The sequence below is a fragment of the Trypanosoma theileri genome (genome assembly GCF_002087225.1).
Source record: "Trypanosoma theileri isolate Edinburgh chromosome Unknown TM35_Tth_8_V1, whole genome shotgun sequence".
Taxonomy (NCBI): domain Eukaryota; phylum Euglenozoa; class Kinetoplastea; order Trypanosomatida; family Trypanosomatidae; genus Trypanosoma; species Trypanosoma theileri.
This window is the reverse complement of record NW_021639850.1, coordinates 324,225-338,096: the sequence shown is the minus strand read 5'-3', so window position 1 is coordinate 338,096 and position 13,872 is coordinate 324,225. Positions and strand designations below refer to the sequence as shown.

Sequence of the window (13,872 nt, the reverse complement as noted above, 5' to 3'; positions counted from 1 at the left end):
TCGGCATATAAGCACGATGAACCTACAAAGGGGGTGGATGGTATGGAACCCAGACATGTGGATCCTGACCACTTCCGCTCTACTACACAGGATGCATACAAGCCTTATGATCCCTCGGCGTATAAAAGAAACGATCCTGTTTCTGATGAAAAGAAACGAGGACCCCGTCACGTTGACCCCAACCACTTCCGTTCTACTACACAGGATGCGTACAAACCTATCGACCCGTCCGCGTACAAAATTAGTAATTCTGTTACTAAGGCTGATGAAGTTAAGCCACGTCATGGTGATCCTGATGTTTATAGGAGTGTTTCGCATGATTCGTATGGTCCGATTGATCCTGAGTTTTATAAACGTGATACTACTCATGTGTCTGATGAAGATGTCAATCGTCGTTATTATTGTCCTGATGCATACAGATCTGTATCTCAGGAATCTTACAAACCTATTGTTGCTTCAGCTGCTCAAGAAGATAAACCACAATCTAAATCTAATGAGAATGCTGTTCAGGTCCCCCCTATTGTGCTACCACAGCGTGCGTCTGCGCGAGAAGCTGCAAAAGCCAAACGTCATGGTGTTTCTTCTGCGAGAGGTGTTCCTCCCAGCTCAGCACGATCTGTGGGGAAACTAAGTTCGGCAACACCACGTGTTGTTAGAGGGCCAGCTGCTCAAAAAGGAACCGCGGCTCCACTATTTGTTGCTCCAAGATCTGCTGACGTTCCATCATCTACACGAGATTACTCTTGCCCTTGTCACACTGACCCCGAGGTTTACCGCAGCACGTCGCATACTGATTTTAAGGCGCACCCCATTGCCCCTGCACGTGCTACTCAAGCAGGTGCTTTATTGAAAGCCAGAGTTCCAGATAATCGTGATTTTGCCAGTGAATACAGGAGTAACTTTCCAAAGCATGAGTTGCAGCCTTTCCAGCGTCCAGTATCGGGTCCTGTGGTAACACCACGTCATGTTGATCCATCGATGTATACAACCACTACCAGGGCATCTTTTTCCGATTACTGGAAACGTTGAAAGTAGTAAAAATACTAGGTATAGAAAGAGCTGCAAAACAAAAAAAAAAGAATAATGAGCGTACGAAAACGGAATTTTTTATGAGCTGTATGAATGAAGAAAAAAAATGTTATTTTGTTTGATATATATATATATATATTATAATGGTTTGTTTACCATCTGAAAAAGGATTCTAAATTGTTTATGTATATGTTTTGGTCCTTTTATATTATTGTAATATCGTTTCTACAGGGGTTTCCTTGTTTGCATGTATATGGTATTTCTGCGCGAAGGACGAGTTTCTTGTCCAATACGTTGCCACTGTTTTTTTCTTTGTTGCAGGTGAGAATTATTTACGTTGCAAGTATGACTAATGAATAGCATGACATGGATGACTAGGGAAAATAGTGTTTTACCCCCTTGAAGAGGAGGGGGGTTGACAAAAAGGTATTTTATTGCCACACCGCATAGTAATAGAGAGAGCGATACCGAGAATAACTAAAGTGAAAAAAAAAAAACAAGAAAAATAAGGAGAAACTTTAGGACAAATTTTAGTTTTTGGGATCGATGTACACCATTCTTTTCTCACATTTTTTTTAAATATGTCTGCCTTTGTTTGTGTCCCTTTGTTCGTTTTCTTTAAGGATTCGAAGGAAGGACTTGTGTTACGTGGTGAAACATGGAACGCATTTTTTTTTTTTTTTTGCTCTTTGCATTTGTTTTCTTGTGCGAAAGAAAAAAGAAAAGGGTGGTGTGTTCGTTTCAGCATGGATATATCAGTTATTCATGTAATTTTTACTGAAGAGTGTGTCTCGCCAATTGGAGAATGGAATAAGAAAGTAGTCACTGCCCATGTTTCTAGTTTTTTTTTCGTTGGTGTTTTCTGTACTTCAAACGTTTTTTTTCTTTTTTTTTCCTTGTAGTTCATTAGGAGAATAGTAGAGGTTGAGTGGCTTCTACCTTTAAAACGTCTGCATCATAGAGGGCGTAGAGGGGGAGGGAGAAAGAAGAAGAGAAGCAGCGGCTGAAAGCAGTCAATCGTGTGCGCCTTTTCTCTCTCTTTTTTTTTTTGCGTTTTCCTAGGCGCGTTGAAGTGCTGGTGAATACAGTTGAATCAAGAAGGTTTTTTTATTATTTATTGTAGTTTTATTATTATTATTATTATTATTATTATTATTATTATTATTATTATTATTATTATTTTCCTTTTCAGGAGTCGTTAAATGATGAGTTCGGAACAGCGACGTGCGAGTGAAAGCACAATTCAAGGGGTACCGCTCCAAGGAGAACAAAGACGCATAGATTTTGATGAGGGTTACTACATTGGTACTGTTGACGAGAATGGACGCATGTCAGGCCACGGTAAAGCTGTGTGGAAGAGTGGAGATACCTATGTAGGGGGGTGGCTTAATGACGTCATGGATGGCAATGGTTTGTACACTTGGGCAGATGGTGATTACTATGAAGGTGAGTACAAGGGCGGTTTGCAAAACGGTTATGGGGTTTTAAAAGACGCAACTGGAGTTTACAGTGGTGAGTGGGTTGATGACATGCGCCACGGACTCGGTAAAATGGAGTACGTTGGTGGAAGCGTTTATGAAGGAGAATGGCTAGCCAACATGCGTCATGGACAAGGTAAGCTTACTGAGGCAAACGGTGATGAGTATCACGGCGAATTTGTTCGGAATGAAAAGGAAGGGAAAGGTATAATGACAAACGCGGAAGGTGAAGTTTATGAAGGTGAGTTTGCACATGGAAAACCTAACGGAAAGGGAACTTATATTTGGGCTGATGGTGCCAAATATGTCGGATCTTTTAAAGATGGGCTTAAACACGGACAAGGGTGTGAATGGATGGTAAATGGTGATTGGGTTGCTGGTATTTTTGTCAATGGTGAACATGACAAGAGACAAATAGTACACAAAGCAGTAGTTGCTGATGATGAAAATAATGATCATATTGACCTTGCTGAAGTTAAATCTTTAGATCCGCAAAAGTTACGTATGTTGGGAGAAGGACATTATCCTATAGATGAAAAAAATTCTTCCTACAAATCAAAAACTTCAGATCCTTTTCTCAGTTTAAGCAGTGCTTGTAGAGAGAGTAATGGTCTTAGTAGTGAAACTACAGTTAGCAAAACTGTCAAACGATCATATGAAGGAAGTACTAGCAGTCACCCGGCTACTCCACTTTCAGCCGCTGCACAAGATCGTTTGATTCTCACAGATGAAGATCTTGAGGGATGGCGTCAACTTAAAATTATCGGAAAAGGAAGCTTTGGGGCAGTATACGAGGCCCTTCTTGTTAGTGGACGGACAGTGTGCTGTAAGGTGATTGAGTTGGGTTCTTTATCCAGTCGTGAGGAGATGGAAAAATTACGAAATGAGATTGCCTTGATGAAACGACTTCATCATCCGAATATTGTCCAGTATTATGGTAGTCAAGAAGAAAGGGAAAAAAACACTCTAAATATATTTATGGAATTCGTAAGTGGTGGTTCACTAAACACGTTTGTAAAAAAATTTAAAACAATTCCATTACCGACAGTTCGTCAGTGGACGTATCAAATGCTTTGCGGAGTGAAGTACCTTCATGATTGTGGTATTGTACATCGTGATATCAAGGGTGATAATGTTTTGGTATCTCTTGATGGAATCATCAAACTTGCAGATTTTGGTTGCAGTAAGGCCATTGATGATGTCTGCAGTAAAACTCATGGATGTCAAACCATGGTAGGTACACCATACTGGATGGCACCGGAAGTGATTAAGTGTGAGGCGGGCGGGTATGGTATGAAGAGTGATATTTGGTCTATTGGCTGCACGGTAGTGGAGATGATCACCGGCAAACCACCATGGCCAGAGTGTAATTCCATGTGGGCGGCGGTGTATAAAATAGCACACTCCACTGGACTCCCAACGGAGATTCCGAAGGATTTGGACCCAAAACTTATGAACTTCCTTGAACTCTGCTTTGAACGGGATCCTCGACAACGACCCACAGCAGAGCAGCTGCTCCACCATCCTTTCTTGGCAATATAAAGAAAAGGATAGAGGAAGTGGAAAACGAAAAAAAAAGTATACATATACACAAGAAAAAGAAAAAAAAGAAAAAATAAAAACAAAAAAAAAACACAAACACAAGTGAAAAAAAAAGGAAAAGAAAGAAGGGAAAAGTCGAAGAATAGAAAAAGAAAAAAAAAAGTAAAAAAAAAAAAGATGGGATGAACTAATAGGAAAGATCTCAGATGTGAAGAGATATTCTTGCAGGAGTGGAAAGAGGAAAGAAAACATCATAAGAAAAGAAACGCACAATATTCTTATGTGTGTTCTACTCCAAGTCAGTTAAAGGAGGACAAAAAAAAAAAAGAATGAAATACTTGACAAAAAGATGCATGTGGTTTAGTGAAGCAGTTATCATGTGCCAAACGCTTCACCCATAAGAAAGAGTAGAACCAAAAAAAAAAAAAAAGAAAGAAAGAGGACGTTTTCAGTGGTGCGATTGTTATTAGAACTAACAATGTTACCAACTCTACCATCACCATGAAAACAAGAATAAATAAGGAGTAAATACATCATGTATTTCTCAATCTTTGTGTATTAACTTGTCTGTGCATTCATTCGACTATAGTTGATGTTGATTGAGGATTGCAGCGTCCCTCTTCAGTATTCCAACTATTGTTTTTTTTTTTTTGCTTGATTCCAATTGCCTTCTTAAATGTTTCTCTATCGCGCAGAGTCATGCCCTCTTTCTTCTTGAGACATAAAGAATGTTGGAATGCCTGTGTTTCTTGTTCCCTTAAATTCATCACGTATATGTGAAGCAGAAACCAAAAAAAGAAGAGAAAAAAAAGGTGATCATTGCGTCCATTTTCTGATGACAAACTATGAAATGATATCAATTTCAAAACTACCGTATATGATTAGGCTGCACTGATAAAAATGAACAAGGAATTGAGGTAGAAAAGAAAAAAAAAAATAAGGAAACGGGAAGGATGCTGTGCCATGTCATTTCTTTTTTTTTTTTCTACGTGATGGAAAGTGTTTTATATCAATCTTGGGAAAAAGTGAGTACGTTGCAGTGACTGGGAAAAGAAAAAAAGAACAGAAGCTACTACGAAGAGAAGTAAGAAAAAAAAAAAAGAAGAAATCTCAAACAAGAGATCTGCATCCAACAGTGTGGCATGTTTTTTTTTTTTTTTTTTTTTTTTTTTTACCAATATTACTAGTATTATTTTTTATTTAGTATCACAGCTAATGGCTGTTATGTGCTCTCTGTACACATCCTGAATTTGTTTCTATTCTTATAATTTCTTTTTTTTTTTTCAATTTTTTTTTTTTTTTTACTTCTTCTTTGTGACTCATGGATGGTGACGGTGGTGGGGTGATACGTTGATACTTAAGAAGAGTGACGTGGAGTGCACACGTTTGCTCAACTAGATAGAAATATATATATATATATATATATATACTGGGAGATTAAAAGAGTAGACGAGGTTAATATAGACAGATAGAAAAGAAGAAGAAGAAAAAAAAATGCGAGTGAAAAGCATTGTCATTGATGGATTCAAGTCGTATGCCCATCGTAAAGCGCTTGACGACCTAAGTCCTCATTTTAATGCCATTACAGGTTTAAATGGAAGCGGTAAATCAAACATATTTGATGCTATCTGTTTTGTTATGGGTATCACTAATCTAAAGCGTGTCCGAGCTGAAGATCCACGGGAACTTATTTTTCGTGCAGGTACAACAGGTGTTCACGCGGCACGTGTAACGATTGAGTTTATAAATGATGATCCTCGCACAGCTCCACCTGGTTATAGCTGTGAAGAGTACCCTATTATCACAGTTGGACGACAGATAAAGTTGGGTGGAAAACAACAGTTTTTCTTGAATAACAATGTCTCTATGCAAAGTAAAGTAAAACGTTTTTTTGAAAGTATTAGCCTTAATGTTGATAATCCACATTTTATGGTTTTACAAGGAACAGTACATAAACTCATCGGAATGCGTTCACAAGATATTCTTTCCCTTATAGAAGAAGCTGTAGGAACTAAGGCCTTTGACCACCGCCGTCGCACCGCTGAGAGTCTTATCCGAAGTAAAGAAAAAAAGATGGAAGAAATTAATGATAATATTGAAACCCAAATTGGTCCCATGTTACGTGCGATGAAGGCGGATCAGGATGAGTATGAGCGATATCTACAGATGAGTGAAAGTATAGAAGAGAGACGACGATTTCGCATCGCCTTTGAGTATGAGGAGCATCGAAAAGAATTAGCCCATCGAAGTGAGCGGCGTTCTGCGCTGGAGGCGGATGTCACCTCCGCAAAAGAACAATTGCAGTGTTTACCCACCACTGAAGATGCGGCCACCAGGCGACTTATGCAGCTGCAAGGCTCTTTGGCCGCCCCAGCGGAGGCGGCGGTCGCCCTGCACGAGGAAGAGAGTGAACTGAAGCGACAAGTCGTACGGGATGAGGCACGTGTGGAAGGAGAGAAAAAAGCGCTACGTACTTTGGAATCTTCCGTACAAAAACTAGAAGATGAGAAAAAACAACAACAAGGTCGTATGGAACAATTTGCAGAAAAACGAAAACAACGAGAAGAACTATTAGAACGCCTTCGTACAGAAAAAGAGAATATTGCAAAACTAAAACGATCTCTAGAATTACATATCTCTGGAGTACGAGTAGGTACATCTGGTATGTCTTTAGAAGAAGAACGTGCAGATATTGATCGTCAACTCATTCATCATGGTGCCGAATTACGACGCTGTGAAGAGCGAATAAAAGAACTTGAACGTCAATTACAACAAGAAGCAGAAAAGACAGCATCTCGGGCTAATATAATTGCGAAACTTGAAGAAGAAGTCTCTCAAGCACGTGAACGATTTGATGCGGTAGCAAAGCCATATACAGCAGTAGCTCCTCTTGAAGGACGAGCGCGTACTTTACAAGAAGAAATTGTACGACTTAAAGCTGAACATTGGAAAGCTTTTGATGCTTTAAAACGTGAAATGGCTAATGTTGGTGGTGGACGAAGTTTTGATGTGGAATTTGATAGACGTTCTTGCCCTGATGTTGAACAACATATTCACGGTCGTGTTGCGGAACTTATAACCCCACAAGATGAGAAATATGCATTAGCATTAATGGTAGGAGCCCAAACACAGTTGTTACGTGTTGTGGTAACAAGTGATGATATTGCGGAAAAAATTATACGTAGTGGATTACGTCAACGTACTAGTTTTCTTCCTCTTAATATGATACAACCTCCAAAAGGTATTGATCATATACGTTTAGAAGAAGCAAAGAAAATAGCTGCTCGAATGGGAGGATTTCTAGCTATTGCGAAAGATTTAACCATTGTAAAGAATGAAGCTCATCGTATTGTTGCAGATTCTGTGTATGGACAATTTCTTATATGTTCTTCTTTATCACTTGCACAGGAATTAGCTTACAATCCTGCTGTTCGGTGTAAAGCCGTCTCATTAGATGGTGATGTGGCTGAACCTAATGGTCTTATAACAGGTGGTTCAACACAGCAATTGCGGGATATCTTTGCTGAGGTTCGCGTGTATCAACAACAGAAAGCCCCAGTGGAAGAATTACGGTTAAAAATTGCACAAATGGAATCTGAAATGGAAACGGTACAAGAACAGTTACGTCAGCAAACTCCTTTAATTAAACGTTACAAGGAAGCAGAAGAAGCGTTTGGATTGGCAGTTCACAAACTTCAACTTGAGCAAGGTAATACAGATAGACGTGGTGTAGAGTTAAACAAAACACTCGAAGAGGAACGTCTTAAACGTGAAAAATCCGATACCACTCTACAAGAATTAAATAAACGAAAGGAAACATTAGAAAAACACATGAAACAAGATCCTGATAAGGCACGTAAGGAATTACAAGAACAACTTGTAGAGGCTCAGAAGCGACACAGTACACTTGTACGTGAAGAGGAAGCGGGAGCGGCAGAATTTGAATGGCTTGAAGCCGATACAGCTCAAATCGCAGATGATTTGAAACGAAAAATGTCAGAGGCACAAGAAGAGATACAACAACGACAAATGGCACTAGAACAAGCTCAACAACAATTACAAGGGACAAATGAAAAATTACAAGATGTGATTGAACGTCGAAAACGTACAGAAGAACAACGTCAACGACTGGAAAAAGAAATAGAAGAAGTACAACAAGAACTTCAACAACTTGTGGTAAAAAAATCATCCCTTGAAGGAATTGTAAAAAATGCGGAAGTAGATTTACGAGACTCTTCAAAGGTAATAGAAGAACTAAGTAAAGCCATTCATGAGGCAGAAAAACGTCATTCATGGATTTTAGATGAACGACATACATTTGGTTCTTCTGATGGAAATTATTATTTTAATGATAAGGCAAGAACAGCTGCCACTTTGCAAGAATTACGTGAAGCGGAGTCTCAAGCTGCTGTGATGTCAAAGAGATTGAATCGTAAAGCCACTATTCTTTACGAAGAACGAAAGAAGGAATATGATGAACTTGTACAACAACGTTCAGCATTGGGTGAAGACAGAGATGCTATTCAACAGTGTATTCTTGGTATAGAAGAAAAAAAATGGCAAGCACTTGATCGTATGGTAAAAGTTGTAAGTAGCGTCTTTTCAAAACTCTTCTCTACTTGTTTACCTGGGGCAGCAGCAGTACTACGGGAAGAGCGGGATGATCAACAGCATCTCTGTGGTTTGCAAGTAAAGGTTATGTTTAATGGTAAGGAAAAGGAATCGTTATCGGAATTAAGCGGTGGACAACGTTCATTGTTAGCTCTTTGTCTTATTCTTGCAATCCTTCGAGTACGTCAGGCGCCAATGTATATTCTTGATGAAGTCGACGCCGCACTGGATCCAAGTCATACACAAAACATTGGACGTATGTTACAGACTCATTTCCCTACTTCTCAATTTTTACTTGTATCGCTTAAGGATGGAATGTTTAACAATGCGGACGTTCTCTACCAAGTAAGTAATACGCAAGGGTATTCGGAGATTACACGTATCGAATCTGGGTCGATGCGTAGTTAAGAAAAGAATTTTATTTTGTGAGTCTTAGGACTTGTGGTTCATAGATAGAAGAAGATAAAAATAAATAAATCTGCAGACGCTATATATACATTAAATGATGAATATATATACATATATCTTTTACATCTAGACACATAAGCTAAAAAATGGGGGAAAAAAAAGAAGAGAAACAGATCAGACCCTTATATATATATGTTTTTTTTTTTTTTAAGTTTTCTCCGTTTTCCCATGCCGCATGCAAAGTGGTAATTAAACGGAGATGTGAGGGGAAAAGGGAATGCATTCCTATTTTGTTGCGATACTGAAAAAAAAAGCCTTAGTTAGTGAAGTTGAAATTTTTAGTACTATCTTTTGTTATCTACGCATTATTATCTACTAGTTGTTTATTTAGGTATATATATATGTATATGTATATGCGTTTGTCTGTTTTCTTTATTATTTTTTTTTGCCTTTCCTTTTTCTATTTTCCATATCATCACAGAAGTAGATGGCATTCTACAATGAGCGGCAGAAGACCTATACTGTGCAGGGTCTAAAGGACCTTGTTCAGGAAAGTTTGTCAAAGTACATGTACGCTAATGCTATTTTCTCCGCCGAACGTCTTTATGCACTTGTTCCGACATACGAATCTCTACACATTTTGGCAAATTGCCATGTCACGAGTGGTGATGCTGGTACTGCCTACAGATTACTTCGTGTGCATTATCCATTTAAACTACCAACCACTATTTCTACTACTACTAATACTACTACTAGTACTAATACCACTACTACTACTACTAATAATAATACTAGAGCTGCTACTGCTAGTAGAAGTAGTAGAAGTGGCGGAGGAGTTGTGGAGAATAACGCCATTGCAGATGCTTCAGCGCAGTGGAAATGTCAATACTTACTCGGTGTGACTTGTGGAATGACGCAGCGTTATATGGAAGGAGAACGTATATTGGATGAGTTGGATCAAACACGGTCATGTTCAGAGGTACAGTATTGGTTAGGCATCTGTCGTCGTCATCTCCATCACCGCAATGCCAGTGAAGCATTTGCCAAAAGTGTAATTCTGGATCCATTAAACTTTGCAGCATATGAAGAGCATGTCAAGACAGCACGGCCGCCTCGAAAGGCTGTAAGTCGAATGTATGCTGATTCAACACTAATTAGTAGTACAGATAAAACCACACGATATTTTTCTAGTGAAAATGTTAAGAGTGGGAGTGAAAGAAATATGAAACGTGAAGCCGTTCGTGTACACTTTTCTTATTTTGCTCTTGTAACATCTTATTTATGGAATTATCAGTGTAAAGATGCGAGAAATGTACTACAACACGAACGATTTCCTGAACGAGATTCTGGATGGGCATTAGGAGCACTTGCTATGGCATATTTTCACGATGGGGATGTAGAGAATTCAACAAAGGAATTTGCTCGAATGCGTCAAATAACACCATGGAGATTAGAAGATCCTGTTCTAGTTTACTATAGTACAGCTTTATGGCAACGCAAAGAAATGGGGTTACTTGGTTCACTTTCACAGACTCTTATTAATGAAATGCCTGTATCACCAATTACTTTGTGTGTTGTCGCTAATACATATAGCTTAGTAAAGGAATCAAATGAAGCATTATGTATGCTAAACCGTGCAGTGCAAGTAGATCGTGAGTTTGCGTATGCCCACACTCTACGTGGATATGAATTACTATACCTTGACCGAAAATCTGAGGCGGAAGAAGCTTTTCAAACAGCAATTCTTATTGATAGTAAACATTATAATGCCTATGCAGGATTGGGGGAATTGTATTTTAGAAGTGAAAATGTTCAAAAGGCACGTAGTTATTTTCAGCAAGCAATAGATATAAATCCATTACCTACTATAATGAATCGATATGCCGCCACTTACCATAGACGAGATGCATCAAAACAAAACCTTAAAGAAGCACTACGTATTTATGAAAGTGCTATTGAACGACATCCAACAAATCTTGGCGCTCGTCACCAGCGGGCAGAAGTGTTAATTCGACTTGGTTGTCTTAATGAGGCTCACCAGGAACTTCTCAGGATGACAGAAGAATGTCCTGATGAAGCAATGTTATACGTAACGCTTGCGAAATGTGTTCACATGATGGGATTAACAGGTCAGGCAGTTCATTATTACCATGCTGCCATGGACTTGGATCCCCGACGAGTTGGTTATATTAAGAGTTGTTTAGAGAGATTGGCAATGGGTAGCTCAGATGTTGCTTAGTCGAATGCCTGAGGAAGAAGAAAGAGAAAAAGAAAAAGAAAGAAAAGAAGAATAGTGGGGATATTGTGATGACAACAACTTGTTTAATCTATTGATTTCTTTCTTTATAAATATATATATATGATTTTAATTTAGTCTCAACTGTCTTGCTGATAATATTTTTATTTTGTTTTTATTTTCTACTTCTTCTTCATTCGTATGGGTTTTATTCTAAAAGAAAAAGGTATTAGATACTAATAAAAAAGTAAGAAACTAAAGGAAGAGAAATATAGGTGGTAGTGGTCAGAAAGCGTGGAGTTAGGCGGATATACTAGCTGATGACAGAGAAATTGACACTTGCAGATGATGCAAAAGGCATCTGTGAGGAAGCGGTGGCGCGGCATTTTATGCCAGTATTAAAGTATAGACATGAAAGTGTTCCCGAAATAGTTACCTCTATTACAGAGAATATAGCGCAACGCCTAACGCAGGAGGCAGCACTTCCTAGAAAATATATTGTACATTGTGTTATTCTTCAGAAAAATGGTGCAGGATTTCACGCACTTTCGGCCTGCTCATGGAATCCAGTAAGTGATGCGTGTTATGTGCACCATTCCGAGAACAAGGCTATGCACTGTGTAGTGACTGTCTACGGTGTTGTGGCGTAAGAAAATGGTAATAACCTCTCTATTATGTGCTTATTGGTTTCCTTACATATATGATGATACGAAAACTAGTAGAGATAACTGGAAGAAAGAGAGGGTAAAGGTCTTTTGTTTGATTTTTTGTGTTTGTATATATATGTGTGTGTGTGTTTGGTTCTTTTTTTCCCCCCTTTCGGGTTCGTCCCTCCTTTTTCTCTTTTTTCTCTCTGTTTTTTTTTTTTCTTCTTCCTTTGTTTTTCTTTCCCATTCTTTTCTCCTTGCTTGCTTGGTAGCTCTCTTTCACCCACGTGCATTGGTTTTTTTGTGCTTTGCTCTGGGGAGTTATAGGCTGCTGGCAAGAGGAGCAGAAGTGAGGGGAAAGGGAATTAAAAAATAAAAAAAAATGCTTCCCCGATGTGGAATTCGTCGACGTACTGCCTTTCTGACAGATGTGGAAGGTGACTTATCGTACTTTATTCGTTACACAGAGTTAAGTAAAGTAGTCACGTGGAGTAATGGAGCTCTTGCTTTTCGTGATAACACCTCTCATTTCGTATATGGGGGTGATGTTTTTGATCGTGGCGATGACCTTGGATTTTCTAAGGCACTGATAAAATTTTATGATACCCACCCGACACGTGTACATCTTATTTTAGGTAATCGTGATATTAATAAAATGGTCTTTGGTCTCACAATGAGACAGATGTTGGAGGAGGCGCAGTTGTCGCCCGAGATGGCACAACGTCTTCTCTTTCCTATCACTTTGGCCAATTATTCCGGTGAAGGTAAAAAATTTTTGTCGTATCCAGAGTATTTGAGAGAAAAAGGTTTACCTCCTAAAATGAGCAAAACTACCTTTGTTCAATGGGCACTTACTTATAAAATGGGGGCTGCATCAACTTTTAAATATAGACTTAGAGAACTGAAACAAGAACGAGGAGATAATGTAACTGATGAGGATGTAGCTCAAAGTTTTCTTGATGCTGCTTCTCCTGGTGGGGTATATTATGAATATTTAAAGCGAGGAAAAATAGCAGATATTGTGGATGGAGCTCTATTTGTTCACGGAATTGTAGCTAATTTAAATGTTGGTTTTGTTCCATCAAAGCAGAGTTTTATAGAAAATGAACCAGTACAAGGGTGTAACTTTATGACAAATTGTGGTTCTGCTGAAGAATGGGTTAATGCTTTGAATAATTTTAAGGAAGAGGGATTTAGAGAATGGGGATCAGGTGGAAGCGGAATATTCCTGCGTCAATATGCCTATCCAGTATCTGTTGTCCCGTATTCTGTTGTTGTGCAGTCTCTTGTGGGACTTAATGGTCCGAAATATTTGGAACTTGATGCGGTGGAATTTCTTAATAGGAGTGGGGTAACGACAGTTTGTGGTGGTCATAAGCCTTCTGGTGATTCTCCAAGCATTGTGCAACAACCTGGACTTATTTCTCTCGCAGCAGATAATTCATACTGTGGTGGGGATGGAACTCGTGGAGCCAGCTGTATGGAGGTTCTTATTGAAGAGGATGGTGCAGTTCGTGTACATGGGTTGCGCGCTGATGGTGCACCGTATGACTTTGAAGCCACAGGGCGATTATTAGGTCGTCATCTAGGAGGTGGATGGTGGGTTAAGTTAAAGCTGTCGGATAACCTCTATGAGGCTCAGCGAACGTATGATGGTTATCGAAGTAAAGAGGTTCAACTACTCACTGCAGATGAAGTGGAAAAGCGTCTGTCTGAATGGAATCAGCCTCCAATCGGTGGAGAAGCCCCCAAACGTTGGAGTGAGAAAGAGCTAGCTCCTAGACCTAAGGTGTTGAAAACCAAGCGATCACCACACTCTGGGGATGGGTAAGCGCAGTTAATCCATACAAGAAACTCTGATTGGGGAGGAATTTTTCATCCTTTTTTTTTTTTTTTTTCTTTATGCCTCCCTTCGTCTCTA

General features: G+C 39.1%; 6 protein-coding genes across 6 annotated transcripts; all 6 read left to right on the top strand.

Annotated features, from left to right (window-relative positions):
* Window positions 1-42: 42 nt before the first annotated feature.
* On the top strand, window positions 43-1,029 carry TM35_000082300 (microtubule-associated protein; the record flags this gene model as incomplete). The annotated part of the gene is made up of 1 exon (XM_029024095.1): window positions 43-1,029. The coding sequence occupies one exon, from the start codon at window positions 43-45 to the stop codon at window positions 1,027-1,029; it is 987 nt and encodes a 328-aa protein (XP_028884498.1).
* A 1,202-nt stretch (window positions 1,030-2,231) lies between these two features.
* On the top strand, window positions 2,232-4,049 carry TM35_000082290 (protein kinase; the record flags this gene model as incomplete). The annotated part of the gene is made up of 1 exon (XM_029024094.1): window positions 2,232-4,049. The coding sequence occupies one exon, from the start codon at window positions 2,232-2,234 to the stop codon at window positions 4,047-4,049; it is 1,818 nt and encodes a 605-aa protein (XP_028884497.1).
* A 1,494-nt stretch (window positions 4,050-5,543) lies between these two features.
* On the top strand, window positions 5,544-9,068 carry TM35_000082280 (structural maintenance of chromosome (SMC); the record flags this gene model as incomplete). Its single annotated transcript, XM_029024093.1, has 1 exon — window positions 5,544-9,068. One exon carries the CDS (start codon window positions 5,544-5,546, stop codon window positions 9,066-9,068), a length of 3,525 nt encoding a protein of 1,174 aa, XP_028884496.1.
* A 487-nt stretch (window positions 9,069-9,555) lies between these two features.
* TM35_000082270 (anaphase-promoting complex subunit 3) lies at window positions 9,556-11,307 on the top strand (the record flags this gene model as incomplete). The annotated part of the gene is made up of 1 exon (XM_029024092.1): window positions 9,556-11,307. One exon carries the CDS (start codon window positions 9,556-9,558, stop codon window positions 11,305-11,307), a length of 1,752 nt encoding a protein of 583 aa, XP_028884495.1.
* A 317-nt stretch (window positions 11,308-11,624) lies between these two features.
* On the top strand, window positions 11,625-11,954 carry TM35_000082260 (dynein light chain; the record flags this gene model as incomplete). Its single annotated transcript, XM_029024091.1, has 1 exon — window positions 11,625-11,954. One exon carries the CDS (start codon window positions 11,625-11,627, stop codon window positions 11,952-11,954), a length of 330 nt encoding a protein of 109 aa, XP_028884494.1.
* A 379-nt stretch (window positions 11,955-12,333) lies between these two features.
* Window positions 12,334-13,782, top strand: TM35_000082250 (uncharacterized protein; the record flags this gene model as incomplete). The annotated part of the gene is made up of 1 exon (XM_029024090.1): window positions 12,334-13,782. One exon carries the CDS (start codon window positions 12,334-12,336, stop codon window positions 13,780-13,782), a length of 1,449 nt encoding a protein of 482 aa, XP_028884493.1.
* Between the last annotated feature and the right edge of the window lie 90 nt (window positions 13,783-13,872).